At 40.9% G+C, this 11,900-nt stretch overlaps 1 protein-coding gene across 2 annotated transcripts in view; it reads right to left on the bottom strand.

Moving 5' to 3' along the window:
• The window catches only part of LOC140369028 (disks large homolog 5-like), an 84,626-nt gene extending 72,726 nt beyond the window's left edge, over positions 1–11,900 (bottom strand). Inside the window, exons 1-2 of one of the 2 annotated variants that reach the window (XM_072456233.1) lie at positions 11,281–11,900; positions 7,468–7,509 (exon numbers count right to left, since the gene is read on the bottom strand). In XM_072456233.1, coding sequence (XP_072312334.1) covers positions 7,468–7,509; positions 11,281–11,578 — 340 coding nt within the window. In that variant the 5' untranslated portion in view covers positions 11,579–11,900. The remainder of the gene's footprint in view (positions 1–7,467; positions 7,510–11,280) is intronic. The other variant, XM_072456234.1, reaches the window with a different exon arrangement.

Genomic DNA, 11,900 nt, shown 5'->3' on the forward strand with positions numbered 1-11,900 from the left:
GGACCACGGCGGACTATCGTCAAACGCTTCCCGGCCCGATTTAAAAACTTTTCTAAAATGTATTAATAAAAATTAAACCGTCCTTGCCCTCGAAAATGTCCGTCCACATGTCGAGATACCCCGTCCAAAAGACGGGAAGACGGCCCTCTAGCTAAAAGCCTGTTTTGTAATCACTCTTAACTTACTCGCTTCATTGTTTCAGCTCTACTTTTTAATACATTTTAGTAACAATAAGCATTTGTCCGATCCGATTTGTCTTATACTTGACTCTGAGTAAAAACTGGGATAATGAACATTCCTTACCAGTTTTCTGACACTCACTGCAACACAATTCACACTTTTTAGGGGAAAAGAAGCCTAAAGTCTCTCATAAACCGTGACTCTGGTCCGTTTCCCTCTTTTCCTCCTCGTTGCACAAACCTAAATCCCTCCTCGCTCCAGAAGAGTTCCCACAGTCTCCGTCACTTTCGCAGGTTTGATTAAAGTTTACTGGAGACGCGGTGAAAACGTCCCAGTGTTTTTTCCACCGGAGCCGTCCTTATAAAGAGACGTGACTCCATAGATCAGCCTGGGCTTTGTCCTCTGGAGCTGTGGTTTCCAGGGATTCTGTTTGTCTCCACGAGCCTGAGTCACATTGTCTGCTGTGGCTTCAGTGTAGGGAACCAAACCAGCTCCAAAAACAGCGTGAAGGACACAGATGACGGAGTAATACGATGTTTTTAATGACATTCGGGGCTTAAAAAGGTGCACTGTGTGACTGTTTGACACATTCTTGTCTGCGCAAGAGATTTTAATGCTTTATTAAGCCCAAATCCACTTTTTATAGCACATTTTAGCCACAAAACAGTTTCCAAAGTGCTGCAGACACATAGTAACAAAAAAAAGTGTATTTGATCTTACTAGTCCAAAAACGATAAATCCAGTCAAATAAAACCAAAGCAAGACAATGAAACCACAATAAAGCAATAAATAGGTCCAATAATGCGAATAAAAATAAATTTTAAAAAAAGGACTGAACTAGCAGTTACAGTTTGAGGTTTCAGTGTCGCACAAAACGTGAATAGACCATAAAATTAGCGACAAAATGACTGAAATATTCATCTTTAATTGACTTAAAAGTCCAGTATTTAATTGTTTACAGATCGATCACGGTGACTTTCAATGGGCGTAACTGACAGGTATTCAGCCAATCAGGGACACGCATGGTTTGTCCGTGTCAACATGGCAGCTTACGAGGGGAAAAGTAAAAAATAAAATATGAGCAAAAAACTCAGAGAAGTCAGATTTAGTTCTAAATTATGATGACCAACCAATGAGCTCCTCTGTTTCACATAAATAAACAGGAATAAACTAAATTGATTGCACAGTACGGTTTGAGTTTGGCTCCATGCTTGTATTATGGTTTGTTACATTTTAAGGAGGGCTGAACGATTAGTTGCATTTGCGATTAAATTGCGATGTGATCAAACGCGATTTGCTAATCACAACGTACGTGATCAGAATGTGGTCATGCGGTAGAACTTGGGCGCTAGCCCCGCGGCAGCTAGTGCGGAGCTAACCCATGAATGTATTATATTATCTAGTCCCGCGGCAGCTAGCGCAGAGCTAGCCCGGCGGAAGCCACGGATGTATTATGGTGGCAGCTAGCGCGGCGCTAGCGCCGGCGGAGCTAGCATTACCCAGAAGAAGGACCAAAACAAACCCAACCCGCATGGGGTTTCGGCCAATCACAGAAGCAGTACACGTGCTTTCGTCTCAGTGAGAATCTCATGTCGCATGTATAAACAAAATGTAAAGGTGGGAAAGAATATTCTACACTAAATGTATCCGATATTGTTGGTCTTATTTAAGTCATTCATTACGTTTTCTTACAAAAAAAAAAGGATACAAAAAAAAAAAATGACACACATTAAATCGCAATCGTAATATTGGGGGAAAGAATTGCTATTAGATTATTTCTCCAAAATCGTTCAGCCCTAATTTTAAGATCATTTTCAAAAGGTTTTGATAAAACCCTTACACCATATTCTAAATTTGTACATCTCCAAACTGCTATAATCCAGTTGGTCTTCCACAAATCATTAATCTACTTGAAAGAACAATGTCAGGAAGAGAAAATGCACATACATAGAAAAACATTAACCTTGAAACACTGAACGGTGCACGTCAATACATTAAATCAATCTTCAGTGTTATGGTAAATATTGAACATGTAGAGGCTTTGACTTTCGTGCCTTAGGTCATTTTTCTACTTTACTACTTATACTATACATTCCATCAGTGTTGCAGCGTAGCAGGTACATTATCATGCAGCAAACATTGTATCATGTTCTCGCTGGGCTTGAGGTTGAAGGACGGCGGTGGGACGGCGCTCGCAAATAATACGTTAAAAAATTTCGCGGTGATCTTAAGAGTGGCGTATGCGGTGTGAGTGAAAAGTACTACGCCGCTAAGATCACCGGGCGTGCGAGTGCCGTGTCGGCGGGCGTCGTAACGCGCCGAGCGCCAAACATGGCGCGCGAAACCGCTGCATTTCTTGAGGAAACGTGGTGTGTGTCCCGGCCTGCAGTGAGTTTAAACGCTGCTTTGTTCTTTGTTGACACGGGCACCAAACCGCACGAACACATGAGCCGCACACGCCCTGGGGCAGGTACAGAGCGCTGCCGTCACCGCATTGTTCCTTTGCGCAAAAGACGAGGATGGAAACAATGAGGGTATCCGACGGTAACCCTGCGAGCCAAGAAACGCTGCAGCTAGAACGGCTAAATGTGCACTTTTACCGAACATGTTTGAACAGATCTTTGGCAAATTACAAGTTCATCAATCCCTGGAAAAGACAGTATATGCATAAATCAAAATATGTACATTTAAGAACATTTTTACTGATCTTTTCCCATTTCAAAGTTCATGTTTTTGAAAATAACATGATTGAAATAAGCCAGTGGAGTTGGCGTTTGGACTGGACGGACGCAAAAAAGTAAAATATTTGCTCCCAGTGTTGAATTTTTGACCCCACAAACTTTAGTAGATATCAACTTTCCTCGTATCGTGTCGTTTCCGGGGTGCAATAATCACCTAGAAGCCAAATAAGTAGCACGAAAGTCTCTGCAAACTTCAAAGCGCATGTTCAATAGGATAATCGCGGTCGTCCAATGGTAAATCAGTGTTTGTTGTTATTGTTGGTTAATAACGCTCCGACGCAGAAACGATACAGAACAGGGTTTGGCATTTTCTCCTCGCAGCTCAAACTGTTCCTGCCACAATCAAAACATTCAACAACGGCGTGCGCGGTTTTCACTTTTCTAATCGTGGCGCTGACGTGTTAGCGTTTTGCCGGAATGTTCCACGGTGCGGCATTAAACTCATGAACGGGACGACAATATTGAAATGTCAAGAAAGTGTCATATACGTCGATATACAACACTATTTGTCAGTGTATTTCACATCAAGTGCACGTTGTGGTTTAATAACGAAACATTCATTAACCTGTTAAGCCCCGCCTACTTTCACACAACCCCAATTAGTGTCTTTGAATTGTATTTTCCAGATTAAAACAAGTATCAAGAGTATACTTTGTCCAAAATACACGTTATACACCATTTGAGAAGGTAATACATTCTAGTTTTGGGTGGTGCACAGGTTAAGCTAATTACCGTATTTTCAGGACTATAAGTCGCAACCAAAAAATGCATAATAGAGAAGAAAAAAACATATACAAGTCGCACTGGAGTATGAAATAAGGTTGAAAGTGTGAAAATAACAAATAATATCACGTATAAGTCGCTCCGGAGTATAAGTATATATATAAGTATAAGTCGCACCCCGGCCAAAACTATGAAAAAATGTACAATTTATAATCCAAAAAATACGGTATTTATTTATTGGCTATGAAAAATGATGGTTGACATACTTCATAATAAGACCCCAAATTCACTACAATTACTGAATCAACTGTGTGAAACTACAGACTTCTGGGTATTTGAAGTACATTGAATGATGGTACTTAATGAAATATTTGTGTGCTTTTGTGTAATCGTGCACAAATGTTTGCCTGGAACACCCAGAATATCGCTCCATTTTTGTACAGATCATTATCAGTCAGGTCATTCTGTAATCAGATGAGGGTGATTGACGGGTGGATTAGCCAATCAGGGACAGGCATATCCTTATCAAAACAAACGAGCGACAAACGAGGAGATAAACGAAGGCAAAATGAGTCAAAGGGACGGGAAAAAACACGACAGATTTCTGCTGAAGCGATGACCGAAACACAAAGCTGATTTTATTCTAAATGACTAATGAACTCGTCTGCGTCACGGAAATAAATGCGTCTGATCGCACGGTACGTCTTGAAAAGTGCAGACCGCAACAACGACGAACGCATTCTTCAAACGTGTGAAAAGGAACTAATTCTGCCTGAAAATAAAACTAGCGCTTAGCGACTTAGCACCTTGTACCTCTGTTTCCCCTCCAGCCGCTGAACTGTAAATGAGGCTAATTAGCATACGAACTAGCTTTCCCATAGTGCACGGCTTCCTCTGCGCCCCCTGGAGGCTTTACCTGGGAGTGCGGCACATCTTTGAATGAGAATGAGTTCATTTTGAAGAGGAAATGTAAGGGAACACTGCTCATTTTATCATGAATTGTTGTTTTTTAGTTTTTCAAGTTTTTTTAAAGATTACATTTCAGGGTTTTTGTAAACCGGGAGTACTTGAGTGAAAATTTTGGCATTTTCTTGGGACAAAAGTAGACCAACCAACCTGTGATTGAACACCCACAGCTTGAATAAAGGCAAGAAAATAATCCTTTTAATGCTTTTTGTGCACATTTTCCCCTGTATTGCTCTTTTAGGTTGAAATATTTTGAGAAAAAAATCTTGCCACCAAGTTAGGTCTTAGTTAGGTTAGGTTTCTGATTGAATGGGAACAGAAGCTAAAATGTACTTGGCTCTTAAAAAATATTGACGCATCGCAATAGATATAATGCACATAACACTCTGGAAGTATTTCAAAAATCCCCATTAAGAATGCAGCTTTTTCAGGGTATTTTTGAGCAATTTAAAAAAAAAAAAAAAAAAAAAAAAAACAGCAAAATGAAATAAATGCGAGATAGATATGTTCAATACCATACTGCAAAACATTTCAGGCAAAAGCAACAGCTCTATGGAGACGAGAGGCAGTAAATTTACAAAATGCACCTTTAAAAAAAATTTTAAACGCTAGTCGTTTCTGGAAGGGCGATGGAAATAAAAAACAAACCAGAAGATTTGCCGTTACGAACCTACAGAGAATGTTGCTACTCCGTTTTACCTGCTAAAACCACACAATAAAACGTAACAAATGAAGCCAGATAGCGTGGAGTGGACAGAAATGTGCAGATGTAATGGATGATTTCTGGGTTGCGCTGGTTCCCATTGTTCAGAGTGAGTTAGTGCCCGAGCCGCTCTTGACCAGGCACATTCGAAGGAGCTGACGAAGCCCTTTATTCGAGCTGAACGGGAGGTTTGGGCTCGGCTCTGCTGCAGTGGAGGAACCTGTCCGCCCGCTTAGCAACGCACTCGCAACAAGGGCTGCTGGGAAATACGGCAGAAGAACCGATCACGATTTATGTTGCTCATAATGATCGCGCACATTTTTTTTTTCCTAATTGTTTTATCCAATGCAAATAAAAATGACTTTCAATATTAAATTAAATAACAAAAATGTTTAATTATTACGATTCAAAACTTTAAAAAATGTCTGAACTCTGCTGCAAACACATTTTTTACTCGAGCTGATCATTGACAACTGGAGATGAAAAATAAAAACTACAATATCAAAAAGGATAATATCAAACTCGTTTATACCGTGGACATTTTAATAGTCGACTGGTCAGCGTTTGTTTTTCAGATTAGTATTGTACATTGACAAATAAATGGTTGAAATAGTTGTGGGTGATGACAGAAAAGAATATCTTGATGTTTTTTGGAGTATCCCAAAAACAATAGTCACACGATATTGGGTCAATCCAACGTAAACTTGTTAAAATGTGTCTTTAAACGCATTAGTCGAGGCTTAAGTATCAGACGAGAAATCGCTGAAATGAATCTCAAAAGTTCAGAAATATCAGTTCAAACCCTTTATTTGAAAGTTTTTTTTACTAGGTTCCACAGAGAATATTTATGTATAAAGGGTATCATTGATTTTTCCTTTTTTTCACATTTCAATTTCAATAATGCAGCAGTCCTTCTTACTTTTTTTAAAAATCCAGATAACATTACAATAATCACAACAATTTTTTTATCGTCTACTAGTCACGATCAGTCAATTAATCGCTGCAGCCTTTCTGTGCAAAAATGTCAGCACAAAGATCAAACCTCCCACAAGGCACTTTCCTATTAAACTGTCATTTTGTGTCGCAGAATCTGAACATACCTCAATTATAAACAAGCTTACACTAAATTATTTGCTCGTTGAGGGATGCATTTAGGCCCTTTTCCTCTTCTGCCAAAAAAGAAAGGATAAATTTGTCTACATTAGTTCAAACTTTGAAGCCCACGTGACGCGTACAAAGGCAAGTGCGAGGTCTATAAATAATGAGGCAGAATACATGCATTATTGAAACCCTTGCACATAATAGCGTAACAGCAGCAGAATACACCTGCCGTCGCGTCCATCCGGACTTCTACTTCATCAAAAGCAGCATCAAAAGTTTACTTGTTGTGGTTGTCGTTTTGAAAGGGTTCGCCGACGATCAGTGATGTGGTTGTCAAACGTTTCGCCCTTGCCAAAGTTCATAAAAGGAACTAAACGCATCAAAGGGTCTTTGTATTTTCTTGTTTAGATACAGTTAGAGGTCTCACGATATCACATTTTAGTATTAGTTCTAATTAAGTTTCATTCCCGTGGTCTCACATGCTACTGCTCCTCAAGTTCGTGACCGGCTTTACGAAACTGAACTTTCTGAAAGGCAAAACGGCGTTAAATGTGACAAAAACGGCAAGATAAAAAAGTTATTTACATTTAGATCCATTCTGGCTGATAGATTGAACTAAAAATACTTGATTTTGCTTCTAAATATGTCACAATTATTGTTTATTACGGTATAGTGTGACCTGAATAATCACGATTATCGATTGAAAAAAGGATCTTGACGTTGTTTGGTCAGTCTTTTCAGTCTTGACATTGATACAGAATATGTTATCAGTAAATATATGTATATCTGCAACAGAACAGCACAATAAACTCAAGTTGAATGTTGTATTTTCAACGCTTGACCATGAACCGATAGTCATTTCTAGTTTCGTGTCGATCCAAAACCACTGGAACAAACTGGTAAAGGACTTGGACGATGCACACGAAGGGCGGCTTTGTTCACAACACAGTCACGACAAAAAGACAGAAAAAGGAAAAGGTTTCGGTGTGTTATTGGATGCGTTGGGAAGACCGTGTTAGTTTGACGACAACATCGAACCACGTCAGTACCAACCTCCGACAGAACTGATTCTGCACCAGTTCAATCCTTCCGCCGCTTCAAAACGAGGCGATAAACGAAAAAGAAAACGTCAGTCAATGCCATGGATTAGCCACAGCTGCCCTGGGGTAGACGGACAGAAGAGAGGCTGCCAATCTGCGCATTTGCATGTATGGATTTCTGTATCGACCGTCCTGTTGGTCACTTTCGGTTGTGGTTTACGGGTTCTTGACCTTTTCATGGGCCCAGCTTTTTTCGCAGTGAACTACATCAATCACACATTAAACATTTTATGTATAAAAGGTGGTTAAGAATCATTTACTTTGACAAAATTATAATAAAGAAAGTTTTTTTCCCCTCCCTCATTTATTGATCCAGATATTCGATTGAGATTCAGTCAATTCTAGTCAAACTTTGGGACGAGATGCACTTTCCAGACCGATTCAGAGCCGTTCACTTAAAATTTATAGGAAACCGAGGTGAGCGATAGTGACAATATATCTCAATGTGTTGTTGTTTTTTGCAACAATAATCTCAAATGTGTCTGTAAATGTCTTTTTTGAGGTTCAAGAATCACGTTAAATCCGTAATATTGACCACGCAAGTGTGAATAGTAAAAATAGTTTGCATATGGCCAAAAGCACAATGGCGATATTATCCATTTATCCACCTGTGATAATAAATATTACCCTGCGGTTATACTCATGTGCAATACTGTTATACTCGTGTGCAATACTGTTACTCGTGTGCAATACTGTTGAGTATAAGGTTTTTCTTTTTTTTTTTATAAGAGTTTTGTTTTTATAAGTGATAAGTTATGTTTTTTATAATTATACTTCTATGCCTAATCTCTTTCTGTACCTAATCTGTGTTGCAACACTGAAATTTCCCCATTGTGGGACAAATAAAGGTCATCTCATCTCATCTTAAGTCCACCCCCTGCTTGTGTTGAGATGCCACTGCACTGACTGGAACGTTCCACTGTATAACTTAAATATTACAGATTATTTCTATAGTTATTGTCCTGTACCTTTACTTTGCCCTCTTACTTTTTACGATCCAAAATAATTTCATGTCTCTCTGGCATTTCCCACGGCAGGAATTTACCTTTGACTCCATCTACTGCTGGCAGCAGAGGGAATTCCCAAGGCGAGCTAAACATAGCTAGCTTTAGTCTGACATGCTAACAAAAGCGCGCAGTTGTAATGAGTGCGATTTGAGTATTAAAAAATGCTCCGAACGTGTCAGGTGATGACTTACGGACTAAAAACACCGCAGACGTTTTCGCAGCTCGACCTATGACATCACAGATCTGGGATATTCGAACTGAGTGTTTTAGACGCTCGGAAGGGAGAGGACTTTCTAAACCGGACTCGTGAATGAAGCTAAAATGATGAGGAAAGCAACGTCAGAAGATGGTTAAAAGCTCCACAAAGCACATTCTGCGCATCTATTCAATTACAGTTGTGTTTTTTTGTATCGCCAACACTGAAAACGATGCTTTCTCCGCAGATCTGACCCGGTATCGCCGCCCGCTCGTCACCGTTAATGTGGACTGTTTAATGCGACAGGCGCTTCATTGACTCCCGCGGCCTCATGTTGTCGTTGTATTGATTGTTGTGGCCTCTTTAGCACCATTAAATACTTTTGACACAAGGCTTGCACACAGCAGTACATAAAAAAGTCCTAACAAACGCATATACTGTGCTTTCGGCGACACGGGAGGGAAAACAGCCTTTCCAGTGTGCAAGGGTAAAAAAAAAAAAAAAAAACACACGCGTCACATGATGGCGGTGGTGCTGCTGCCGCCCTAAAGCAAGAAAGTTCATCAAGCCGTCGTTTGGTCAATACTTTTAGTTAGATTAGCGTCGGATCGAAGGCGACTTGGCCACGCACCAAACAGAAGGATGTAGCGTCATCGCAAACACCAGAACGGCAAATATAGAGATAACGCCGGATAATTAAGGCTTATGGCAAAGAGACTGCGTGTGTACAGTGTGTGTAAAGTGTGTGTACAGTGTGTGTAAAGCTAGTGTCGCCACGATAACACAATGTCATACAATGACAATGTCATTTCTATAGTCGTTTTAATACCAGATTGTCAATATTACAGTACTTTCTCTTTAATATCATCATGTGATCTGATATGGTTTGGTCCAGTTCTGGTCATAGTGTGTCCAATTATGTTCAATTTATGTGTTTTTGTTTGTTTTGAACTTGTTCAAATGAGTATCCAGGTTTGATACCAGTTTTCGTATCGATCTGGGCATTAATTATGTGATAAACCAACAGTAAACATTAAAAAAGGCAACTTCAAGAACTACTTTTAAACAGTTTTCCTTTTCTTTATCATTTGTTGCTTGATCTTCTTTAAAAACTGACTGGAACTAACGATTATTTTGGTTATCGTCGGTTAATCCGGCAATTATTCATCCAACTGATCGATTAGTCGTTTGGAACGCCAAAGCAGAAAATGTTATCAACAAAAAACGCCATTTTTACACTTTGTTTCAGAATAAATTAATTTCTTCTCCGTCTAAATCTTAAAAACACTCTGGACGGTGCAGTTCGGTTAAACACTTTCGATTACTGAATTAGTCGATTTCCAGATTCGTTTAGTTGCGAATCGTTATCTGGTTTCCTCCTTTCCTCCATCATAGTTCCGTGGAGCGTCTTTAAGCGTCTCGCAGTAGTTCCCGCCGGACTTATCGAACAGACGTGTACATTCCCGCTGAACTGTCCGAAGCTTATATTTGAACCTTCTCGTCTTCGCCGACATCGGACGGCCCATGGCACACTGCCATTTACCAACGCGGAGGACTATAATTGTGGCTTTTCAGATCGTTTCGCGGGAAGGCGTGACCCGTCGTGTCAAAATCGCACATCTGGAATCGGTCAGTTGATGAATTCTTACTAGCTTAATTTTAAAAAAATAGGTCACAATAATAACTGGTCCATAAAGTGGCGTTGACGGTAGCTTTGCAAACAAGAGTCCTTTCTGCACACTGCCCTTTTGTTTACAGTGAAGGAGCGTCATGAGTTCGGCTACTGCTTTCAGGCCATGACAAACTGCCAACTGCACACTCTTTTTGTAAGATTAGACGCGGTTTATTTACGGAAAACCCACTTCCCAATACTGCGTGCCGTGTCTTGTATGTGTTGTGTCTTGTGTGTGTTGGCGTGTGTTGCTTTTGTGCGATTTTTAGCATCGAAAGACAACTTTTGGCATCTTTAAAGTGCTTTGTCGTCAAAATGTTCAAGGTTCCTCGTGATTTAGACACTTTAGAACAAAGAATTAGTTTGCTCAGGATTATAAATGTAGAAAAAACATATTTCCTAGCCTTAGAATGAATGTGTAGTGCTTAAGTATGTAATAAATCTGAAGAGACAGGGAAAAAGTAGTGTGGGGTCCCAGTAAAACTTTAAAAATCAGCATTTATCGTCATGAAAATGTGTCTTTTATAATCATCTATTCAATTAACAACTTGTATAAAATGCAATTGATGTAAAATGCGATTTGAAATGTCTCTGGTGTCACTTAAATGCTTTTAAATGGGACAAAACACTGCAAAAAACACCTTGATATTTGCCTTTTTGTGACACTTTGAAGAGAATCCCAGCACTTCAGCCTCATTTGTGTCATTTAAAGTACAGTTTGCTCACTTTTTAAAGCCTTTCCCCACACTACAGCTTCAGCATACACATCCCTGCACTCCAGAGCTGTTTGTTTTTGCAGAATTCCCATCTGCAAAGCATTCCCCCCCCCCGATCCTACCGCAATCGCAACAAAAAACATACACATAAAAGTTACAAAAAAAGGTCCCGTACCCGTCGTGTGCTCCACCGGCCCGGTCCCGTCCGCGAACAGCGCGTGCAAGTGCGGCTCCACCGCCTTCAGAGCCGCGCAGAACTCGGGGAAGTGGTCGCGCTCCTTCCGCAGCAGGAACTTCACGAGAAGCTCCAGTTTCTCCGACTTGGACGAGCAGTTGTGCCCGACCTCGAAGCCCTCGGACTGCGACAGAGCTCCGGACTGCACCAGCGTGTCCACGAGCCGGTCCGCGTCCGCGCAGCCCTCCACCAAGTCCGGGTAGAATTTCTCCAGCAACTCCTTGCGCTCGGGCTCCATTTCGGGGAGACTTTTTTTTTGGGAAACGCAAAGCGACGCCGCAGAAACGCACCGATAAAAACCCCGCGCGGTGGGGGAAAAGTGGAACGCGGGGGCCCCGGGGGGGGGGTCAGCCGCGGTCCGAATCACGGCGCGGATCCGCGAGAAGTGCAGACGTTTGTCGTAGTGGCCATGTTTGTTTCCCAAAGTCTGGCCCCGCACGCCAAGATGACAGCACGTTCTTCTTCTTCTTCTTCTTCTTCTTCTTCTTCTTCTTCTTCTTCTTCTTCTTCTTCACCCCGCACTTACTCTGCGCTTTTTCCCCCGCACGAACGCGCCACCG

Source organism: Eucyclogobius newberryi, unplaced genomic scaffold (assembly GCF_026437365.1).
Source record: "Eucyclogobius newberryi isolate DKJ021-1_F unplaced genomic scaffold, fEucNew1.0.hap1 SCAF_20, whole genome shotgun sequence".
Classification (NCBI taxonomy): domain Eukaryota; kingdom Metazoa; phylum Chordata; class Actinopteri; order Gobiiformes; family Gobiidae; genus Eucyclogobius; species Eucyclogobius newberryi.